The sequence below is a fragment of the Lagenorhynchus albirostris genome, chromosome X, assembly GCF_949774975.1.
Source record: "Lagenorhynchus albirostris chromosome X, mLagAlb1.1, whole genome shotgun sequence".
Taxonomy (NCBI): Eukaryota; Metazoa; Chordata; class Mammalia; order Artiodactyla; family Delphinidae; genus Lagenorhynchus; species Lagenorhynchus albirostris.
The window spans coordinates 121,480,249-121,504,424 of record NC_083116.1 but is presented as its reverse complement, the minus strand read 5'-3'; the positions used below and the strand labels follow the sequence as shown (position 1 = coordinate 121,504,424).

Here is a 24,176-nt window from a genome sequence, read left to right as displayed (position 1 = left end):
CTTGTGCAAACCATTATCATATTGCTGCTTTTGTCAGCCAGGGAAAGGTTCAGATATCTGAGTTTGCCTTTAAGAAACTGAATCAGTCAAAATGAGTGACTTAAAAAAAAAATCGATTGCATTTTGTAACCTGTGAAATTGCTACTGATGCAGATCGTAAGCAAGGGCAGAAATCCCACAGGGAAGGAAAGAGAGCATGACAGAGATCCCTGAATAAACTTAACAGGAATTTAACAAATTTTTAAATTTTTTGTCTTTCCCTAATTTAGTTTGACAGGCTTTTCTCACGAGGAACCAGATGACACTTGGTAACCGTGTTCTTGCTGTGCAGCTGCTTACTCAGATACTGTAACTAAAGGCCTATGATTTCTCTGTGATAAGACGAAATGCTCAATAAAAAATCATGTGTGATCCAGTGTGATTTTTTTTTTCATAATTCTGTTTGGTACTATAGTGTATAAATGAAAAATAAGTGACATCTGTGGGGCGGGGGGATGAATTGGGAGATTGGGATTGACATATATATACTAATATGTATAAAATAGATAACTAATAAGACACTGCTGTATAAAAAATAAAATATAGTTCAAAAAAAACACAAAGGGACACCTCTTCAGCATGTCTCATTCTTAGGCCCTTCATTACACTGAAATGAGCTGCTAATTTTTTTTTTTGCATTTTTGTCTTAGGTTATGTCTACTTGAAAACTTACCTTATTGGTCAAGTTCTAGGCCTGCATTTTGGAAGTTTCATCTGTGTTCCTTCCTCTCCAGAGTCGGGCTACCAGCTGTCAAACAGAAGGCCGTCTTCCCTGACACTCTTGTTTGTGATTTGTCCCTGAACATAGAGACACGGGTTTTTCTATTCTAGGCTCTAGAAATAGTATTATATCACCTCTGGTCTTTTACTTTTGACATCTTTTTCTTGAGAATCAACACAAACCCTTCTGAAATGGTGATAAAAGAGAAGGTAACATTTATCGAGCACTTGGCTGTGTGCCAGGTATAGTTTTAAACCTTTATAGGTATTAACTCATTTAGTGCTTGTATCAGCCATACAAAGTGTAGGTACTGTGAGTGTCCACATTTTACAGATCAGGAAACGCGAGGCACAGTGAGGTTAGTGACTTGGCCAAGGTCTCATGGCCATCAGGTCACAGAGCCCAGATGTATACCCAGGTGTCGAGACCAGTACTGCCTCTGACCTGGGCTGTTCTGGAGCTGGTCTGGTGGAAGACATCCTGGGACTTGCAGTGGGTCACCCATCAGATGTCCCTCTCCAGAATGACCTTTAGAAACCACACATCGCCCAAATCTAGGAAACTGCAATCAAATGCAGCACCAGCATAACTTCCACAAAGGGAAGAGGGGACTCATTTGCTCGCCCTCCCCTTCATCTTTGTACCCGTGCAGCTCTCAGCCCAGCGTCTGGCTTGCACGTGGGAGTGTCTCGGAAAAGTTCTTTAATGACACTGCCGGTATAGTCACCAAAAAGTGCACACAGAACTCCTCTGAGGGTGCCTGGCCTTAGGGGTTTTCCAGGACGTGAGACTTTCAGTGCTAACAGGTGGTCACCCAGCATCTAGCACAGGCAGGGCTGGGCTGGTCTGTCTGCTCAGTAAAACCCTAGAGGATTCCTTTCCCTTTATGTATACAGACTGGGCTCAATTGTTGTTGCCGGTGAAACTTGTTTGGCCTTTAAGTTCCATAACAAAGCGGGAAGGAGATTTGCGGATATTTATTATTCCTTAGGCTTCTAAGGAATTTTTCATTTAAGTATACCTTTGAAAATAATGTGAAGAAATTAGTTGTCCAGGCATCGTTCATTATTACACTTTGCCCATCATACACAGAGCCTCATCGCCACCAAGAACTTGGCATCTTCTCTTTCAACAGCACCTCAGGTAACTTTCTTTTTCCCTTCCAGCTTTGAGATATAATGGATGTATGACATTGTGTGAGTTTAAGCTATAGAACATGTTGATTTGATATACTTGTATTGCAAACTGATAAACACCAGAGCATTAACACCTGCATCATGCCACATAATTACCACTTGGTGACAACATTTAAGATCTACTCTTAGCAACTTTCAAGTAGATAGTACAGTATGAACTATAATCATCCTGCTGTACATTAGATCCCCTGAACTGACTCATCTTCCAACTGCAAGTTTGTGCTCTTAGACCAACATCTCCTCTTCCCCACGCCCAGCCCTTGGCAACCACCATTTTTGTCTGTTTCTACGAGTTCAGCTTTTTTAGATTCCACGTATAAGTGAGATCGTACAAACCTTGTCTTTGTCTACCTTGTGTCACTTAACATAATGCCCTTAAGTTCCAGCCACGTTCGTGCAAATGGCAGAATTTCCTTTTTTCTGATGGTTGAATAATATTCCACTGTGGTTATGTATACCACATTTTCTTTATTCATTCATCCTTTGATGGACGCTCGGGTCCTTTCCTATCTTGGCTATTGTGAATAATGCTGCAGTGAGCATAGCAATGCAGATATCTCTTCAAGATTGTGTTTTCATTTCCTTTAAATACCCAGAAGTGGAATTGCTAGATCATATGGTAATTCCATTTTTAATTTTTTGAGGAAACTCCATAGTGTTTTCATAGTGGCTGTACCAATTTACATTCCTACCAGCGGTGCACAAGGGTCCCCTTTTTTCCACATCGTCAACACTTGTTATCGCTTATCTTTTTGATGATAGCTATTTAAGTATGTACAAGGTGATATCTCATTGTAGTTTGGATTTGCATTGCCCTGATGATTAGTTAAGTTGAGCACCTTTTCATGTACCTGTTAGCCACTCGTATGTTGTCTCTGGAGAAATTGTCCATTTAGTTCCTCTGCCCATTTTTTAATTGAATGGCTTGGGGTTTTTTTTTGCTATTGAGTTGTATGAGTTCTTTATATATTTTGGATATTATTCCTTTATCAGAAACATGGTTTGCAAATATTTTCTCCCATTCTGTAGATTACCTTTTCATTTTGTTGATTATTTCCTTTGCTGTGCAGAAGCTTTTTAGTTAATGTAGTCTCACTTGTTTGATTGGATACAAAAAGCAAAAATAAAGAAAATCATCATCAAGACCAATGTTTACCCCCTATGTTTTCTTCTAGGAATTTTATGGTTTCAGGTCTTACGTTCAAGTCTTTAATCCATTTGGAGTTGATTTTTGTGTATGGTGTAATAGGGGTCAAGTTTCATTCTTTTGCACTCACCTATACAATTTTCCCAACACCACTTATTGATGAGGCTATTTTTTCCCTCTTATATAGTCTTGGCTCCTTTGTTAGAAATCAATTGACCATATATACATGGGTTTATTTCTGGGCTCTGTATTCGGTTCCATTTATCTATATGTCTGTTTTTATGCAAATAGCATACTGTTTTACTATAGCTTTGTTATATAGCTTGAGGTCAGGAAGAATGATGCTTCCAACTGTGTTTTTTCTTAAAATTGCTTTACCTATATGGGGTTTCATTTTATTTTGTGGTGTAATTTACAGTTACTAACTCTAGCATTGTTTTTTCTATTTCTGTGAAAAATGCCTTTTGAATTTTCATAGGGATTGCATTAAATCCGTAGATTGCTTTGGGGAGAATGGACACTTTAACAATATTCTTCCAGTGCATGAGCATGAAATATCTTTCCATTTATTTGTATTGTCTTCAGTTTCTTTCATCAGCGTCCTACAGTTTTCAGTGTACAGATCTTTGATCTCCTTGGTTAAATTTATTTCTAAGTGTTTTACTCTTCTTTTTAAATTTATTTACTATACAGCATGTTCTTATTAGTTATCTGTTTTATACATATTAGTGTATATATGTGAATCCCAATCTCCCAATTCATCCCACCACCAACAACCCCCCCGCCCCCCCACTTTCCCCCCTTGGGTCCATACATTTGTTCTCTACATCTTTGTCTCTATTTCTGCCTTGCAAACTGGTTCATCTGTACCATTTCTCTAGATTCCACATATATGTGTTAATATACGGAATTTGTTTTTCTTTTTCTGACTTACTTCACTCTGTATGACGGTCTCTAGGTGCATCTCTGTCTCTACAAATGACCCAATTTCGTTCCTTTCTATGGCTGAGTAACATTCCATTGTATATATATATACCACATCCTCTTAATCCATTCGTCTTTCCATGGGCATTTAGGTTGGTTCCATGACCTGGCTATTGTAAATAGTGCTGCACTGAACACTGGGGTTGCATGTGTCTTTTTGAATTATGGTTTTCTCTGGGTATATGCCCAGTAGTGGGATTGCTGGGTCATATGGGAATTCTGTTTTTAGTATTTTAAGGAACCTCCATACTGTTCTCCATACTGGCTGTATCAATTTACATTCCCACCAACAGTGCAAGAGGGTTCCCTTTTCTCCACACCCTCTCCAGCATTTATTGTTTGTAGATATTTTAATGATGGCCATTCTGACCGGTGTGAGGTGATACCTCATTGTAGTTTTGATTTGCATTTCTCTAATAATTAGTGACGTTGGGCATCTTTTCATGTGCCTCTTGGCCATCTGTATGTGTTCTTTGGACAAATGTCTATTTAGGTCTTCTGCCCATTTTTGGATTGGGTTGTTTGTTTTTTTAATACTGAGCTGCATGAGCTTGTTTTACTCTTTTTAATGGAATTGTAAATGGTATGTTCGCTTAATTTCTCTTTCTGATATTTCATCGTTAATATTCATTGCCTAATTGCTTTGGCTAGGTCTTCAAGTACTATGTTGAATAAAGTGGCGAGAGTACACATCCTTGTCTTGTTGCTGATCTTAGAGGAACAGCTTTCAGCTTCTCACTGTTGAGAATGATGGTACACCTGTGGGCTTGTCTCTCATATGTAGCTTTTATTATGTTGTGGCACGTTCCCTCTATACTCAGTTTGTCGAGAGTTTTTTTTTATCATGAAAGGATGTGGAATTGTGTCATCTAATGTGACAGTCATGTTGTTTTTATCCTTCATTTTGTTAAGGAAGTATTTTGCATTGATTGACCTGCCCATGTTGAACCATCCTTGCATCCCTAGACTAAATCTCATTTGATCATGGTGTGTGATCTTTTTAAGGTCCTCTTGAATTCTGTTTGCTAATGTTTTGTTGAGGAGTTTTGTTTTTTTGTTCATCAAGCATATTGACCTGTAATTTTCTTATAGTGTCTTTGTCTGATTTGTGTCTTGGGTTAATGCTAGACTTACAAAATGAGTTTGGAAGTGTTCCCTTCTCTTCTGTTTTTTAGAGGAATTTGAGAAGAATTGGAGTTAACTCTTGAAATGTTTAGTAGAATTCACCAGTGAATCCGTCTGATCTTTTTTTTGTTGGGAGATTTCTGATTACTGATTCAGTCTCCTTACTAGTAACTGGTATCTCCAAATTTTCTATTTCTTCATGATTCAGTCTTGGAAGGTTGTATTTTTCTAGGAATTTATCCATTTCTGCTAGGTTGTCCAGTCTGTTGGCATTTAATTGTTCACTGCCATCTCTTATGATCCTGTGTATTTGTGTGGTATCAGTTGAAATGTCTCCTCTTTCATTTATAATTCTGAGTCCTCTCTCTCTTTTTTTTTTTTTTTTTTTTTGGCTAATCTAGCTAAAGGCTTGTCAGTTCTGTTTTTAAAAAACCAGTTCTTGGGGCTTCCCTGGTGGCGCAGTGGTTGAGAATCTGCCTGCTAATGCAGGAGACACGGGTTCGAGCCCTGGTCTGGGAAGATCCCACATGCCGCGGAGCAACTAGGCCTGTGAGCCACAACTACTGAGCCTGCGCGTCTGGAGCCTGTGCTCCGCAACAAGAGAGGCCGCGATAGTGAGAGGCCCGTGCACCGCGATGAAGAGTGGCCCCCACTTGCCACAACTAGAGAAAGCCCTCGCACAGAAATGAAGACCCAACACAGCTGAAAGTAAATAAATAAATTTAAAAAAAAAGTAAAGGAGTCAATTTCAAAAAAAAAAACAGTTCTTAGTTTCATTGGTCTTTTCTATTGTCTTTTTAGTCTCTATTTCATTTATTTGCACTCTGATCTTTATTATCTTCCTTTTGCTAACTTTGGGCTTAGTTATTTTTCTAGTTCCTTGAGGTGTGTTAAGTTAGGTTGGGTATTTGACATCTTTCTTGTTTCTTAATGTAGACGTTTATTGCTCTGAACTGCCCTACTAGAATTGCTTTTGCTGCATCCCATAAGTTTTGGTATATTGTGTTTCCATTTTCATTTGTCTCAAGAAGCTTTTTGATTTCTCTTTATTTTTCAACCCATTTGTTGTTCAGGAGCATGTTTAATTTTCATATATTTTTGAATTTTCCAGTTTTCTTTTCATAATCCATTTTTAGTGTCATACCATCGTAGTCGGAAAAGATGCTTGGTATATGATTTCAGTCCTCGTAAATTGGTTAAGACTTGTGTTGTGGCCTAACATATGATCTGTTCTAGAGACTATTCCACATATGCTTGAGAAGAATGTGTATTTTGCCCCTGTTGGATGGAATGTTCTCTAAATGTCTATTAAGTCCATTTGGTCCAGTGTTTCCTTACTGACTTTCATCCAGTGTTTCCTTACTGACTTTCTGTCTGGATTATGTATCCATTGTTGAAAGTGGGGTATTGAAGCCCCCTATTGTCATTGTATTGCGATCTAATTCTCCCTTCAGGTCTGTGTGTGTGTGTATATATATGTGTGTGTGTATATATATATGTATGTATATAGTTAATATATATATAATACATGTTTTTTGGCTGCACCATGCGGCTTATGGGATCTTAGGACCCCAACCAGGGATGGAACCTGGGCCTTCAGCAGTGAAAGCACCACGTCCTAACCAATGGACCACCAGGGAATTCCCTAGTCTGTTGATATTTGCTTTATATATTTAGGTGCTCTTATGTTGGGTACATAAATATTTACAAATGTTATATTCTTTTGGTGAACTGACCTCTATATCATTACATAATGACCTTCTTTGTCTATTGTTACAGTCTTTGGCTTTGTCTACTTTGTCCAATAAAAGTGTAGCTACTTCTGCTTTCCTTTGGCTTCTATTTGCATGGAATATTTTTTTTTCCCTCCCTTCACTTTTTTTTTTCTTTTAGTATTTATTTATTTGGCTGCGCCAGGTCTTAGTTGCAGCACACAGGATCTTCGTTGTGGCATGTGGGATCTTTAGTTGCGGCATATGGGATCTAGTTCCCTGACCAGGGATCGAACCTGGGTCCCCTGCTTTGAGAGCGTGGAGTCTTAACCACTGGACCACGAGGGAAGTCCCTCCCTCCCTTCACTTTAAAAAAATTTTTTCAGGGCTTCCCTGGTGGCGCAGTGGTTGAGAGTCTGCCTGCCGATGCAGGGGACACGGGTTCTTGTCCCGGTCCGGGAAGATCCCACATGTTGCGCAGCGGCTAGGCCTGTGAGCCATGGCCGCTGAGCCTGCGTGTCCAGAGCCTGTGCTTCGCAACAGGAGAGGCCACTACAGTGAGAGGCCCACGTACCACAAAAAAATAAATAAAAATTTTCAGTATTACTGCATTTTTTTTGGTCTCGTTTATGGATGTTCCTTTGTTGCGGCCGCAGCAAGGGGAGAAAAGGGAAACTTTCTTCATGCATGCACAAAGGGTGTGCTATTGACTGAAGATGATGGCAAAAAATTTCTCAATGTGCTTGCACTGGCTGAGGCTGGCCTACGGTAAAACTTGGAAACGAATTCCAGTCCCCAGAACCAGCCAAGCATGGGCCAGGACGCATGTTGGGGAGGGAGGAATGTGTCCCCTCCCTGGCAGACCCTGCCAAGGGACATTGGAAAAATATATTTCTAGGGCACTAGTCCACAGTCTGCGGCCCTGAGTGGAGAAATGTGCACCGTGAGGATCCAGTCTGGCCATGAGCATCTGCCCTGCCATCCCAATGCGTCCTGCTCACTCAACTGCTGGTTGTCTCTTCCCTTTACTTTCAATCTGGTTTGTCCTTAAAGCTAAAGTGAGTCTCTTTTGGGCAGCATATTTATGGGTCATGGTTTTTTTTTTTATCTATTCAGCCACTGTGTCTTTTTTTTTTTAATTGAAGTAGAGTTAATTTACAATGTTGTGTTAGTGTACAGAAAAGTGATTCATTTCACTGTTTTTTAATCTGAGAATTGAGTCTGTTTACATTTAAAGTAATTATGGATAGGTATGGACTTTTGCCATTTTATTGTTTTCTGATTGTTTTGTAATTCCTTTGTTTTTTCTCTCTTGTTTTCTTCCTTTGTGATTTGATGATTTTCTGTAGCGTTATGCTTAGATTTATTTATCTTTTGTGTATCTGTTACAGGTTTTTGCTTTGTGGTTACCCTGGGAATTACATAAAACATCTTATATTTATAACAGTCCATTTTAAGCTGATAACCTAATTTTGAACATATACAAAAGCTCTACATTTATACCCTCCCTCCATTTTGGTTTTGATGTCACAATTTATCTTTCTTACATCGTGTATCCATTAACAAATTATTGTATAGTTATTTTCAGTCCTTTTGGCTTTTAAGCTTAATGCTAGAGTTACAAGTGATTTACCCACCACTATAACAACATAAGAGTATTTTGAATTTAACAATATATTTACCTTTAGCAGTGAGTTGTATATCAATACTTTGATATGTTTTCCCATCACTAATTAGCATCTTTCCATTTTAGCTTGAAGAACTTCCTTTAACATTTCTTGTAAGACTGCTCTGGTGGTGATGAACTCCCTTCAGCCTTTGCTTGTCTGGAAAACTCTCTCTCCTTCAGTTGTGAAGCACAGCTTTGCTGGGTATAGTATCCTTGAATGGAAATTTTTCTCTTTGAGCAGTTTGAATATGTCATTTCATTCTCTGGCCTGCACAGTTGCTGCTGATAATCTTATGGGTATTCCCTTATCTGTAACAAGTTGTTTTTCTCTTGCTGTTTTTCAGATTCTTTTCTTGTCTTTAGCTTTTGACAATTCAAAATTAATGTGTCTCTGTGTGTGTCTCTTTGGATTCATCTTTTTTTGAACTCTCTGGACTTTGTAGATCTGGATGTTTCTTTCCCCATGTTAGGGAAGTTTTCAGCCATTATTTCTTTCAGTAAACGTCCTGCCCCTCTCTCATCTCCGTCATTGACCTCTATAATGTGTATAATTGACTCACTTGATGGTGTCCTGTAAGTCCCTTAAGTTATCTTCATTCTTTTTCATTCTTTTTTCTATTTGCTCCTCTGACTGGATAAATGCCAGTGACCTGTCTCCAAGTTTGCTTACCCTTTGGTTTAATCTAGTCTGCTGTTGAAGCCCTCTGTTGAATTTTTGTTATTGTATTCTTCAGCTATGTGATGTGTTTGGTGCTTTTAGGTATTTTCTTTGTTGAAATTCTCACTTTGTTCATGCATTGTTCTCCTGACCTCGGTGAGCATCTGTATGACTGTTACTTTGAACTCTCAGGTAAGTCACTTATTTCCATTTCATTAAGGTCTATTTCTGGAGTTTTATTTTGTTCTTTTGTTTGGAACATAGTCCATTGTTTCTTCATTTTCCTCGACTGTCTGTGCTGGCTTCTGTGCATTAGATAAAACAGCCACCTCTCCCAGGCTTGACAGAGTGGTCTCATGCAGGAGATGAACTTTGTTGATCAGCCCAGCCCAAGCTTTTGGTTGCATCTCAAACCTTTGTAATAGTCCAAGCTGCCTTCTTTGTTCTTGGTGCTTCTTGGTAGTTGAGGGTGTGTTAAGACTGGTCAGTTTCCCAATGGGGAGGATCACAGTCAGCACCTAGATGCAGGTTGATTGGAAGCTGAACCGTCAGATGGCAGCTGGGGAAGTGTGTAGTTAGGCCCTTTCCTGGCGTAAACTGGGAGATATAGGGGTTTTTGCCTGCTCCCTCTGCACTTGGCCTGGGTGTATAGCTGTAGGGGGTGCTCCTGTGCCTGTTAAGAACTGTTGCTTTGTTTGCTACAGTCCTGTAGGACTTGTGAATGCAAGCCCTATTGGGCATCAGAGCCAGACAAACTGGGTATCTGTCCCTCGGGCGGCAGCTGCTGAAGCTGGAGCACAGATGTGTGTATCAGCTCCTTCCTGGGAGATACTGGTGATTTGGAGCAGGCTAGAGGCAGTAGGTGGAGGAGGTATCCAGTGGATTTCTTGGTCTCTGGGGAGCATGGCTGTCAGCCCCTAGATGTGTGCTAAATTAGAAGCCTGGCTGTCAGGCAACAGCTTTTAATACCTGCAAATAGACCCCTTTTCGGGAAAGAGTAGGAGTTGGTGAGTCCTCTAGAGCTGACTAAGAACTCTCAGTTATAGTCTTGTGGGTTTCTTGGACGTAAGTCCCAAAACTAGGTGTTTGGCGCGGGGGGTGGTGGTGCATTTCTTAGGTGGAAGTCTTAAAAGTTGGGCTGCTGGGGTGCTAGATATGGGGTCCAAACCCTTTGCTCTTCAGGGAGCACTTTGGAGTTGGGAGTGCCCACCTGAGTGTATGGTCGTGTGCCAGAGTTAGGGTTTATGGTGAGAGTATGTCTGAGCCTTTCCTGTCCGTTTCGATGTGGGTATTTTCTTGTTTGCTAGATGTGTAAGAGTAGCTCAGCGAGTTTTTTTTCTTTCTTTCAGAAAAACTTGCTCTGTGTGCGGTGGTATATTCGGTGTGTCCATGGGAGGAGGGGGAGTTCAGCAGCCTCCTAGGTCATTGTCTTAGACCTAAACCCTCAGATAACTTTTTTTTAATCATTATTATTATTATTATTATTTTTTATTTTTGCGGTACGCGGGCCTCTCACTGTTGTGGCCTCTCCCGTTGCAGAGCACAGGCTCTGGACGCGCAGGCTCAGCGGCCATGGCCCACGGGCCCAGCCGCTCCGCGGCACGTGCGATCTTCCCGGACCGGGGGCATGAACCCGTGTTCACTGCATTGGCAGGCGGACTCTCAACCACTGCGCCACCAGGGGAGCCCTTTTTTAAATGTATTTATTTTTGGCTGCACTGGGTCTTTGTTACTGCCAGCAGGCTTTCTCTAGTTGCGGCCAGCGGGGGCTACTCTTCATTGTGGTGCGTGGGCTTCTCATTGTGGTGGCTTCTCTTGTTGCAGAGCATGGGCTCTAGGAGCACGGGCTTCAGTAGTTGTGGCTCACGGGCTCTAGAACGCAGGCTCAGTAGTTGTGGCTCACGGGCTTAGTTGCTCCGCGCCATGTGGGATCTTCCCAGACCAGGGCTCGAACGTGTGTCCCCTGCATCGGCAGGCGGATTCTTAACCACTGCACCACCAGGGAAGCCCTTCTCAGATAAGTTTTTAACACTTTCTAGTATTACTCACTTTTCCCCCCAGCTTATATTTTCATAGGCCTCGTCTAAATAATGTATTCTTTCAGTTTTCTAGCTTGGGGTTTGGTAGCTTCATTTTGTTTTTCTGTCAGTCAACTTAAATTCTAAGTAGTAGTTTGTTTTTTTAATTTTTATTGGAGTATAGTTGATTTACAATGCTGTTTCAGATATACAGCGAAGTGAATCAGTTATACATATACATATATCCACTGGTTTTTCTTTTTCTTTTAGATTCTTTTCCCATATAGGCCATTACAGAGTATTGAGTAGAGTTCCCTGTGCTGTACAGTAGGTCCTTATTAGTTACCTATTTTCTGTACAGTAGTGTGTATATGTTAATCCCAAGCTCCTAATTTATCCCTCCCCCCAGCCTTTCCCCTTAGAAAACAAACTTACAGTTACCAATGTCTGTGAGTGTACTTCTGTTTTGTAAATAAGTTCATTGGTACCTTTTTTTAGATTGCACATATAAGCCTAAGTAGTCATCTTAACACTCCATATGAGGTTAGAGTCTGTTTAAAGAAAAGTAAGTCATCTCTATGTAGCATTTCAGATGGCTGTATCATCTCGGGAAGCCTGTGAATACAGCTTTTGAAATGTGAGCCACTCCCCTGCAGGCTGCCTGCTGCTGCCTCCGCAAGACCCCCTGAACGGAGTCTGTTTAAGTCTTTCCCAGGTAGGTACAATAAAGTTTAAATATCAAAACGGGAAGGTTGAGGGGCAGTTTAGAAAAAGAATGTTCTTTGCCAAACCTGACTGACCTCTATTTGTATTTTTCTTTCCTTAAAACTTTCTGTAGTTTTACTCATCCTAATACGCATTTTGAAAAGTTACCTTAAATCTGTAATTTTTCACAAACTCCCAATAACAAATTAGCCCTGCACTAGCTGGCAAAAGCTGCCACCATTTAGGAAAAGATAAGTAATAACAAAGCGGATCGCCTCTTTTAAATCCTAGTACGGGCAGGCCTCGTTTTATTGCGCTTTGCTTTATCGCGTGTCACAGATACTATGATTTTTACAAATTGATGGTCTGTGGCAACCCTGTGTCGAGCAAGTCTATCGGTGCTTATTTTCCAGTGGGCATCTGCTCACATTGTGTCTTTGTGTCACATTTTGTTAAGTCTAACAATATTTCAAACCGTCCACTAGCAAAAAGATTACCACTTGCTGAAGTCTCAGATGATGGATAGCATTTTTGGCAATGAAGTCTCTTTTAATTAAGGTATGTATATTGTTTTTTTTAGACCTAATGTTACTGCACATGCTACTAGACCACACAGTATAGTGTAAACATAACTTTTATATGCACTGGGAAACCAAAAAATTCATGTTACTCTGTGATAGTCGCCGTATTACAGTGGTCTGGAACTGAACCCAGAGTGTCTGAGGTTAGCTTGGATTAGGACTATAATAGTATTAGAAAGCCCTAAAAGGATTTTTTTCAAAACTTCTAGTGTGGAAACTTCGGTCATCACTCTTTAATGGACTTACAAGTATTTTGCTTGTTGGTGTTTACATGAGTAGGTCCCTCCTGTATAATTCTGACTTGATTTTCATTTCTTAAACATCAAGTTGCACAAGGTCCAACTAGAGCAATGGAAAAGTCTCTACTTCACCCTCCCGGAGTTGCTATATTTTGTGGCAGGATTGCTGTCAGTAATTAAGATAGTGCATGTGGTCTTCTGTAACTTCATAACCGCACACAATGCTCCATAAACAGAAGGTATTAAGCAGTGTGACCAACAGCGTACTGCTTGGGCTCCTGCTGGCTCTCCTGCTGAGCGTGAATCAAGGGCGATGACCGGAGGCAGCACCTCAGTTAGAAACGTCAGTGTGTCAATAGTGACAAAAGCCGGTCGTTACTAAGAAAGGTCAGCTGTACAAAGTCCAAATGTATAATCATGCTGACAGATAAGAGATGATAAAATGAAATACTAAGTAACAAATTTAGCTCTGTTGCTTTAGCGAATGGCTGTTTGCTGTAAATAGTTGTTCTCTCAGTAGTTTTTTAATTGAAGTACAGTTGATCTACAGTGCTCTGTTTCCGGTATACAGCAAATTGATTTAGTTGTACATATCTGTGTATATCTACTCTTCCTCAGACTCTTTGCCCTTACAGTTTATTACAAAACAGTGAGTATAGTTCCCTGTGCTGTACACAGGAGGACCCTGCTGTGGAGTAGACGTCTAGATCTTGGGTTTGTAAAACAAACAGCCAGTGGGACATGGACCTTTATGAAGGTTCCTCATTGTTTCCACTTTCCCCAAACTTAAAGCTTTGTGTTACTCCCATAACCAAGTATGAAGCTAGTCAGAAAAATTATATACTAAAGCGTGAGTGGCACTTGATGTAAAATACAGCCCCGTGGGTTACGGTGGTTTCTCAGATTGCTCTTGCTTTAAAAGAGGTTTCCGTCAGAAATGAAACATGCAGCAGTTAGAAACTTGATCTCCATACAAATGTGGAGTCTTGACTACGCACACTGTTTAAAAATGACACCATACCGAGGACAGAGAAGGACACTATTTATGTATGGTAATAAAGGCAAGTGAGTGAAGCTATAATTTTTATTTCATTTCTCTTAATACATCCACAGCTATTGCCACCTAAATAGATCTTTAAAATAAGCATACACAAGTACTGACTATTATCTACAAATATTTATTGTAACACTTGAACTACAGGAAGCCCTTGGCACTGATAGAAAATATTGATTCACTGTTAGGTTACAAAAATTTATACATAGCAAAATTTAATGCTCTTTACATAAAAAATATTAGACTACTTAAACAAAACTTTCAAAAATTCCTGGTAATGGCTACCAGAATTAGAAAAGTAAAATTAGGCTTTAGACACTGCCTCTTCTAGAACACTGGACTCAAAACAGCACCTCCACTGCTGGAAAAAATATTTAAGTCTGTCATGCAACAGGAAAACAAAACACCAAGCTATTCTGGAACAACTGTTCTACACAGAAGAGAATGTCTCCCAATTAAAAAAAAAAAAAAAAGTCAAGATCCCAATAGGCATTTTTTTAGGCATTAACAACACCAACAAAAAGAATCCAAATGAACTATTATACTTGATGTTCAATTTTAATAGCATCTGATAAAGGTATGCTTCCTCTCATTTTAACACATTTCTGCACATGGATACGTTTTAAAATCCAGGAAACAGCCAAACCACAAGTTAATTCTTAACATGAATATACAAAGTTAACCCTATATTATGCAGCCCCCTTTGAAAAGCACTAATGCACCCAACAGTTATATGTATCATTTCCTAAAGAACAACACAAAGTTTACCATCACTAATACTCGATACCTATAGTCACTTAATGTTCTGAAACACAATGATTTAGAAGGCAAGTTTCTTTCGAAGATGGCTTAAAACTCAAGCAGTTGGGTTTTGTTGTTGTTGTTTTTGTGGGGGGTTTTTTGGGTTTTTTTTTTTGCTGAACACTGAACTTTATTATTCCAGGAAACTAAGATTTAGATAAGAAAAAGTGAAATAAATACCAACCCTAATTGAAATTACTTCAGTATTCAAGTGTATAAAAGTAGGTGGTGTGCGGTCTGTTGGTCATTCGGTTTTAGCTATATAGTTGGTATGAAACTGTAAACTCACTATTCAGACCACGTAAAAACGGTTTTGAGTGGTGGTCATTTTAATAAGGTAACACTTCTCCATGAAGAAAAACACTTGTGGAACAAAATTCTATGAAGGATTTGGGGTTGCCCGTTGTTCTTAGAAATTTAAAGCAAATACTCATTAAGGCAGAGCTGACATTTCTCAAGAATGATGACAACTGGGTCACTTTATTAAAATGAAATCTATTATAAAGTTGATTCTGGAAAGTTGATTCTGGAACGTTTGTCAGTTGAAATCCGGCTTCTTCCACGCTCGGTGTAGCAGAATTATTATAGTGGGCTCATCTTAACATTCTTGGGGAAAAAAGGATTTCTGATTGGATCAGGAAATTAATAACGTCCTGCGGGTGCGGAGGTCAGCTTTTTTTTTTAAAAAAGGTCAATTGTAAGGATCACTTTATCTTTGAGCCCCAGCTTCATAAATGTCAGCTGTCTGTCAGAAATGGAACTTCACATCAATTCCACTTTATCTCCTATTTTAGATACATTTATCTATTTGAGAACGGATGGTCACACCCCCTGACGCTGGTATGGCATGGTCCCTATCAAGATAGATAGGGGTATGATGTATTCTCACAGCCTGTCTCGGTAGGATCGTGAACAGGCCACAGATTTTCAAACGGATGATGAACGCTCATTTTGTCAAAGTGTTGCCTTTTAAAATGGCTCCCATGAAACCTCCAATATCTGTTCTAAAGAAAAAGATTTACCTACTGGAAGGTTTTCCTAGAAATACATCCCAGCAGCTTGAGACAGACAGTGAAGTGTTTGTTTGGACTTCTACGTGAGTTTGTTTGGTGGGGTACACATCTGTACTGCAGAGCAGCTGTCTGATGATTTGTCAGCTGTAAATTCGTCGGCTGAGACCCTCTGGCAAACATTTATGTGTAAGAATTGAGTTGTTCTTTTGACCGAGACTGGATATCTTGCAGTTCCTGTTCTTCCTTTGCTTTGATATCCTGGTAAGCCTGCATTTTGCTTGCATCCTTTAAGTAAGCCCAGTTAGAAGACAGTATCATGAGGAAGTGGATCTGGAAAAGAAGGGTGAGCATGATGGCTAGTGAGCATGTGAGAAGGCAAAGCGAGCTGCGAGGTAGATTAGACGCTCTGTACTGGAAAAAGGGAGAGGTGGTTATTCCGTATTAATACTCCTTCTGCTATCAATCAGAGGCATCGGAGACTGAGCGCATGCTCTGCTAAGACGCTTCATAGTAAGAGGCTGAGGAAAAGTTAGTACACACACACACATAATGAACTTGGAAAAAATGGCCAAAGAAGTTACTGTTAAGAAAAGGCAAAAGTGAAATACGACAGGGCGCTTTTTACCATTTTGAGGGTAACTTTAAGGTAGAAATTCAGAAACACGCTGTGGGGTTATTTAGAATCAGTGTTGTGCAAAGATCTAGCTTTCCTATCTATCCGTGGATAGAAATAATTCCCCCAAAGGCCTGAAAGTGTGAACAATGTTTATTTTGAGTAAATAATATAAAACTACATCTTTAACATGTAAAAATGAAGTGAATGTCAATACCAGAATTAAGAACTAGAAGCCCAGCATGCAGTCTCTGTGTTAACACATTTTTGGTAGTGCAACTACAGTTTTCACTTTATAACTGCCATGATTTCATTTCACAAAACGTCAAAATCTTTATTATCATTCTTTACAGTTGATGTGGCAAACACTTCTTTCCCGCTTATTTTCCTCATCTTTCCTGCAACACCTACATCTCAAGTTCCTTATATTATATACAAGTTCCTTCTCGCCATATTTGAGACTTTCCGATCCAAGCAAAATTACTCTCCCCATTATAAGCTCTTACGTGCAGTTTGAGAAGTGGCTATGAGGCATCAGTTACTACTCACCCAAAGCCAACACTTTGAGGTTATCAATTCTGGGGGCTCTGAAAGGAATGATGGTGTTGTGTAAAGATAAAACTACATATAAATCGTCTTTTTAGAGATAACAAATAAGCCGACGAAAACTTGAAGAAAAACAGCTTACTTGAGGGGCATTTATTGGGTAGTGAGCCCTGTAATCATAAAGAAAATGTTGTACTCAAATTTAGAATAACGTTGTAATCAAATTTAGACTGTTTGTAAAATATTTTCCAGACAGAGTCTGACGACCAAATCCCCATGAAAACGGTTCTCCTCCACTGCATCTTCAGCGCTTGTTTTCATCACTGAAATTGGTTATCAGACAAGCAAAAATAAAGGAAAATGCAGGTATTCCAAAGTTTTAATACTTAGAGATACTACTGCTCAAAGTAGTTTCGGTTCAGTTTTTCAGTGGCTGCTCACCAATGTCAGTACATAACTGAATCCTTTCCAAAAGGTGGAAATAGCCAGATCTCATTATTTTGTAGTTCATGGACGGTAAGTCATTTCATTAATCTACCATGCACAATGAGTTGACTAAAGCGATTTACAAATTACTAGAACAAAACTGCAGAAACCTAGGCTCTGCTTTAGTCTGGGGGTCAGTGATACTTCATGCTACTGCGTATAGCTCTCTAAAGCTCCTTATTGGCCTTATGCAATTTAGAACTTAGTGCAGCAATCTTCCCGACTCTTAAACTTCAAAACCGCATAGTTATATGTAGTAGCCATCATGTAGATCAGCTGGTGGAAGAGAACAGAACAGGACAGTAAGATACAGGCAATAAGGGCCGGCGCCCTGACGCTTCTAAGCTCGGGGGGGATGAGTGCCAGCTCAGAGCCTACGGCGTGCTGCTTTTTTCCCAGTTATAATCGTAAGAGGAGATTTTTCATAGCTGGCACACACACGTTCCTATTTGGCATTTCACGTGTAAGTCAGTCCTCTGCTCTCCCGTCAGTACGTTTATGAAAAAGACTGGATGTATTTTAAAAATAACAGAGCTGGGTGAGCAGCATGAGAAAGATGAGGGTAAGAGCCCCGTTTGCCCTCGTTCTTTCCCACGCTGCCCACTCAGCAGCTGTTAGTCCTCTGCCTGCCTGTTGCTCAGTGAAGAGAACAGGTCACCCCAGTGATGTAGCCGGTGGTTCTTTCCCTGGCTGGAAGGGGAAGGGATGACGTCAAGGTTGGAAAAACTGGGAAGGACTCATTTCCGAGCACGTGAGATTTCCCCTCTTCTCTACGAGTCTTAGATTTCTCGACACCACAAACCCAGCCCTCCCAAATGTTATACACACACACACACACACACACAAACACACAAACATACATACACCTGTGTGGTTGCACCCTCCCTATGTGTGAATTTGCCTTGGTGCTAAAATTTCTCTGTAACTCCCAGGTCAGGACTCAGGGCACTGCCACGGCCATTCGGACATGCAGAGTGGGGGAAAAGCTGAGGCAAGCAAGGCGCCACTCTGCCTTCTTGTGGCAACTCTCGGGCTGTAAACAACCAGCGTCCTTTTCATCATCTATTTAGTGCCACGGAGTTTGCATTTCTGTGATTTCACTCTTTACACATTCCCTCACCGGCATGCTGCAGGGCTGGCTAGGGTCCCTAAGCACAGGAAGGCGGCGAGGGGCCTTACGGAGAAAACACGTGTGTTAAACTTCGTTCAGGTTTGAGTTACAGTGCTGTTCAGGAGTCGGCAATATATACTCAGTAAGATGTCTTTCTTTAAACAGAAGCAAACTGATTCTTGCCACAGAATCCAAATTGCATCACCCACCATGGATGCCTAGACCACCACCTCGTACTTCCTGCAGTCTAGACATGGGGTAAGTCTACACAGGGGAAACTGAACCAAGGTCGAGTCCCAGGCTTGTTCGCTGGAAGGGAAATCTGTTATTAGAGTGAGTGCAGGGAAGCGGGGGACTGCACTAGGCCCGTCCTGGGGCCAGTACTCACCAAGGCAATGACGGTGGCACCAGCTCCCGCACAGGCCACGATGAACAGGTGATAGGACATGTAGAACTAGGAAAACAGGGCACCAACGTTAGCATTTTATGTGGAAGGAAATGGCCTCCCCCGATCCGGGCGCAGCTCCCTCTTTCTCCTCTAGGGCTGTTTTGTGAAGGCTGGGCACATGCTGGAATCACCTGCGGGGCTTTCCAAACTTCCTGCGGCCCAGGCTGGACCCCAGACCCGTTACAGCGGGGAAGCTGGGGGCTGGGCCCCGGCGTCAGGCTATGATACTGCGCCGGCGTGCCTGCAGTCTGATCCTGGACATACACGCAGAGCAGCCCTGCCGGCGGGCCCTGCCGGTCTCAGTCGCTCGCGGCTTCCAAAAGCATGTCAGGATTCTCTTGAGTATGCAAGCTTCCACGAATGCATTTGAGAATCTGCTTTTATAAACAGTTATAAACCACTGCCTAAAGACTATTCTAGGGCAGAGAGATTTTAAACCATAGTGTGTCAGGATTTATTGCCAATTAAGGATGAACAAGAAACAGGAGCAACTCCGTCTGGAAACGTGAGACGAAGTGCCGATGTATAAAAATGTGCTTGTATACAACAAATTCAGGGCAGTCTTCTCTGAAAATTTACCTTGGTTCTGTGACAAGAGTCCTACTTTGAAACACTATCTGAAGGTGAAAGAGGAGAATCTACATATGTATTCAGATTTGCAGGACTGGGCTCACTCTCGAATTATTGCCAAAAGAGAAAGCTCTCTGATGGCGCAGGCTCCCCCGTCAGTGGGCTGGGCCATGGACCAGGGCCATTTTCTACGTCAAAACGGGAGGCAGAGAGCCCTCTCTTGCTCTTTGTCCCTAGGAGAACCCCTTCGCTCAGCCTCTCTTGCCCAGTGGTCACCTAGGAGCCCGCTGAGGGGGCGGGGTTTACCTCATTGGTGTTGCAGATGTTCTCCAGGGCCGAGCCACATATTCTTCCTGGGAAAGCATTCCAAGGAATGATACCTGAGAAGCGAATCCCAAGAGAAGCTTAGTGATTAGTGCAAAGTCCAGCGCCCCTGCTCTCAGCGGGCCCCACCACTTTCAGTGGCAGTTACAACACAATGACCGGCTGAGTTCTTCAACAACTGATGTACCTGCTCCCTGTAGAACAAGCTTTTGGGAATAAAAAGTCCTATTTGGACAACAGGGCAAGAGCAAAGTCAACTAACTAGTCCATAGGAGAATCAGACAATTTTTTTCCCTACGAATTCTGCTTTGATTAGTTGAGCTGACAGTCCTGAACTCTAGTTCAACAGCCGCAGGACAACCCCCCTCACAGGCATTTCCTCCTCCTGAAGCCAAACCAACACATCTCCCCCTGAATTTCATGGTCTGCGGCCTCACCCCTCAAGCTTGATGTCAGTGGTCCACCCCAAGATCCGTTCTGAAACTGGGAGGCTGTGCTCAGAAAGGTTCACGGCCATTCGACAGAGTAATTATGTTCTAGAGTTTGGGTTTCCGTTTTGTATGTGTGTCTTCGCTTTTCTATTCACTTTTGTTGTGTTTTACAAGTATCTCGGAAATGCTTCTGGATTGAAGCTCCAATTGGAAACTTGGAAAACCACTGTCCTTCCGCACAGAGAGCGCGGCCCGTGGTGTCTCTCACTGGACCCAGCTCACCTCTGCAGGCACCTCGTCCACTCGGCGGCTGCTGCTGCCCTTTCTGCCGTTAATGCCTAGGTGTGTGCTTAAATATGACATGGGGTCAAGTTCTCCTTCGCCCAGGCGGTAATAAGGAGGGAGGATTTTAACAAAACACTCCTTATTCCTTCCGTCTTTGCTATGGAGCAACAGTAAGTCTTTCTGCTTCAGAGGAATGGGAAACGAAACCACTGGTTTCAAATCTAGAACATTTAAAAAAAATGATGACCAAACATTTGTAGTGAATATTTAAGAAGACGGAAATGATATATGCATCTAGATGTTCACTTACAAATACTTCAGCAATCAACTTTAGGATGGACTGAAAACAGAGACTAAAGAACAGTGTGGGTGAGCCTTTGGCTCTATGAGAAGAGATTAGTCCGATGGGCAATTTTAGGTGAGTTTCGTATTATGGTTCAAGGTAAGATGCTGAGGAGAAGCCAGATAGGAAAAATAAGCAGCAGAAAAGCTCTGAAAGAACAATGATTTCCTCTTCAGTTCTAATGAAAAGCTCTTCTTTTCCTCCTAGTTGTTTCTGCCAAGAACAGGATTTCCTACCATCCTGGCCAGAAGCACTACTGAAACTGCCTTCTCTCCCTCAGCAGGGAAGTCGGGTCTACAGTGATGGACAGGAGGCGCCCTGGCCCCTTCTGTGGCCTGCTTAGCTGCCGAGGGTAAGGATCCCACTCATTAGAAAATATGTGTGAACAGGTTTTTTCCAACAGCTGGCTTTGATAGAGTACCTTCTGATGACTTCAAAATACACCTGGATTTTATGTTTTGCTTTTCAATGTTAAAGCAATATGGTCATTTAAAAAAGACCTGATTTAAAGAGGTGAAGGTGCAGAGTAACTGGATTATACAATGCATGCAATGTTCTGGATGGAAAATTGGATGGTACAAAACCGAAAAGAAGTTGAAGGAAAAATATATACTCTTTTTAGAGTGGATATCCACACGTCTTTTTTGATTGAACTGCATTATAAAAAGTTTCTTTTACTGTACCCTGAACTAGCAAATATAACAATTTTGAATGACCCTTTAGAGCCTAACTGATGTTTCCATCCAGAAAATGGAGCACATTGAGGGAAAGAGTGGAGCACATTGAGGGAAAGAGTGGAGCACATTGAGGGAAAGAGTATAATAACCTCTTCCAATAGAAGGGATGAAACCCATCTGGATGCTTAGACGCCCATGTAAATAACTAAGGCCCAGACACATGCACAAGAGGATACCAACGAATCGAGGAGACGAAAAGGAAGTACCGTATTGCCGGATGTCCACACAGATCTGCTCCACCCCGGCTGTCCCGTTGGTCTGGGGGGACTTGATGACTTCACAGGTTGACCATATGTTGTAGAACATAAACACGGGCACTGCAGAGAAGCCAAACACACCCAGCCAGGCCACTCCCAGCACATAGGTGAGGAAGACGAACTAGGCCGGAAAGGAGGAGGAGAAAGAATCGTCACCGACCAGGGCAAAGCACATCCCCCGGGAGGAGTGATGACGCATTTCCTGGCCGCTACCGAACCTGTGGGACGCGGTCAGAGCACCGCCTGGACCACGGCAGTGACAAGGGAAGTCTTGGAACTCTGCGGGTCCCTCTTTTAGCAAGGACGTGAGTGGCCACGAGAGGATCTCCCTTGTGCAAGGTCACAGAGCTAGTTGGTGACAGGGCCTCCTCCAGGCACTCCTCCTAAACACCACTGGCTGGAGGCTTTCACAGGCCACTGAATTGTAACTCCGTACCAGTTTCCTAAATTCCCTTTCTTTTACATAATGGATGGGCCGTAGAACAGCCATTGCTACAGGAAGCCCTTTCCCCAAAGGAACTTGGCTAGTTTCATGATCTTGTGAAATTACTAAAAAGCACTAGATGCTTGCACCTTCACTACGTTTACAATAGCCGTGATCACAAGCTTCGTGCACAGTGGACCTAATAAAATGCTCATTTCCCTCTGGTTTTGTTCTGTTGTGTTTTTCAGCTTTAAGATCCACAGCAGCGATGGCCGCGGGAAGAGGCTTCATCGTGCTGGCCCACATGCTGCCACGGGCGATTTCACCAGGCACAGGATCGTACGGCTTTCCTTTCTTCCTGACCTGCTTGGACTACCGCTTTTCAGAGAGCTTTGAAAAGGCTGTTTCAAAAACGCTGTGCGTCTGATATTTTCAGAACGCGCACCCACCCGGGCACCCCAACGCCGGGCAGCGTCCTCAGCTCGCCCCCTCCTCGCGCGCTCAACTCCCGTACGGCAGACCCGGAGCCCGCTTCGCCTCTGTGCCCCCTTCTGTGCTCTCACTCCCCACGAGCCCGGAGTCTCACGATCGATGCCCTCTTGCTCACCTTCCTCCACTTGCTGCCTCTGTGCATGGTCCCGTCACAGCCTACCTGTCTTTCGATGTCATTCCCAGCCCGGCAGCCCACGCCTTTCCTGATCTGGCCGCGGTCTGCTCTCCGCAGCAGCATCCCTTCCCTCCTCTGGGCTCCAGCCTCCCCTGCCAGCCAGGCCGCAGCGCCTCTGCTCCGGGCTGCTCTGCTCAGGCTGGGTCCTCGCCCTCCACGCCGGGTGCCGCTGCCGCCCTCCCTGGCCACCCCCCCGGCCCTGGGCCCACAGCTCTACTGCTGCTCGCGGGAACGAGCGCACACTCTCCCAGCCCCTTCCTACCTGGGCTCCCGTCTGGGCCCAAAGAAGTACCTACACTCTCTGTGCCTCCCTTAAGGAGGATTTTTAGGAACACTGGGCACTCCGTGTCTTTTAAGACAGGCTCTGCGTCCTTACCTTGTGACAGCAGAGAGCTCAGTCGGTGCCCCCTGGGAGGCGCGGCCCCGCAGCGAGGGTGCGTATCTTCCTTCCTTCCTGCCTTCCTTAGCCAGCCTGGGCGTTCTGCCTCTGTGGGAGCACGTCTCTCTCAACTCCCCACGTGTTTTCGTCACATCCGACCACTTGCTCAAATGCCAGCCAGCTGCTCGGCCCAGGCTATTACGAGCTGCACTTCAACGCGCCCCAAATCAAACTCCACGAACGCCCCTTTCCCACCTCTCCCTCCACCCTGGACTTTCCTTCTGTGAAACGGCACTTTCTAACCCTGCCTCTTAACGAGCCCCTTTTAGGCTCTGTCCTCCTCTAGACCAGAGGTCAGCAAACAAACAGTGCCTGCAAAAGGCCCGAGAGGGGACGGGTCAGGCTCCGCAGGCCACGTGCGGTCACAGACACTCCTCAGCGCTGCCGTTACAGCATGACTGCGGCCGCAGACGCCGTGTCAACGAAGGGGTGTGGCGGGGTGCCAAAAAGTCTATTATGGACATCAAACCTAGAATGGCATAGAATTTCGTGTGTCCTAAGATACTATTCCTTGGTTTTTTTCCCCAGCTCATAGGTGGATGAAAACAGGTGGCGGACCGGCTCTGGAGCCGGCTTAACCCCCCTCTTTAGGCTCTAAACTTCTGGAGGACAGTCCCCAGCGAGGTGCTTAGTAGGAAGCATGCTTGGTCAGCACTGCCAGAGGGACTGGGACCATTCATCATAGTATGGGTGAGTCTTCGTGGCCACAATCCATATTCGAAGATAAATGAAGGAGAGCAGTGAGACGATAGGAAAACTATCTCCTTTCATAGTGGGGACTTTATCTTTGAAAAATCTTCAACACCCTTGTTATCTGGACGTTGATAAGAGCA

The 24,176-nt window shown here is 42.8% G+C and overlaps 2 protein-coding genes and 1 long non-coding RNA gene across 9 annotated transcripts in view; 2 read left to right on the top strand and 1 right to left on the bottom strand.

The window, feature by feature from the left end:
- Positions 1–411, top strand: part of OFD1 (OFD1 centriole and centriolar satellite protein) — a 63,679-nt gene extending 63,268 nt beyond the window's left edge. For all 5 annotated transcript variants that reach the window (XM_060137850.1, XM_060137851.1, XM_060137848.1 and 2 more), the window contains one exon: positions 270–411. In XM_060137850.1, the coding sequence (XP_059993833.1) occupies positions 270–312 (43 nt within the window). In that variant the 3' untranslated portion in view covers positions 313–411. The remainder of the gene's footprint in view (positions 1–269) is intronic.
- Positions 412–13,819: 13,408 nt separating this feature from the next.
- GPM6B (glycoprotein M6B) overlaps positions 13,820–24,176 on the bottom strand; it is a 155,098-nt gene continuing 144,741 nt past the window's right edge. For 2 of the 3 annotated variants that reach the window (XM_060137221.1, XM_060137219.1), the window contains exons 4-7: positions 21,763–21,934; positions 19,743–19,816; positions 18,807–18,872; positions 13,820–15,992 (exon numbers count right to left, since the gene is read on the bottom strand). In XM_060137221.1, coding sequence (XP_059993204.1) covers positions 15,843–15,992; positions 18,807–18,872; positions 19,743–19,816; positions 21,763–21,934 — 462 coding nt within the window. In that variant the 3' untranslated portion in view covers positions 13,820–15,842. Of the gene's footprint in view, positions 15,993–16,410; positions 17,584–18,806; positions 18,873–19,742; positions 19,817–21,762; positions 21,935–24,176 lie in introns of those variants that run through there. The other variant, XM_060137220.1, reaches the window with a different exon arrangement.
- Positions 16,583–20,527, top strand: LOC132513015 (uncharacterized). The gene is made up of 3 exons (XR_009538414.1): positions 16,583–17,187; positions 18,584–18,676; positions 20,366–20,527. It is a non-coding gene; the product is annotated as an uncharacterized LOC132513015 (long non-coding RNA).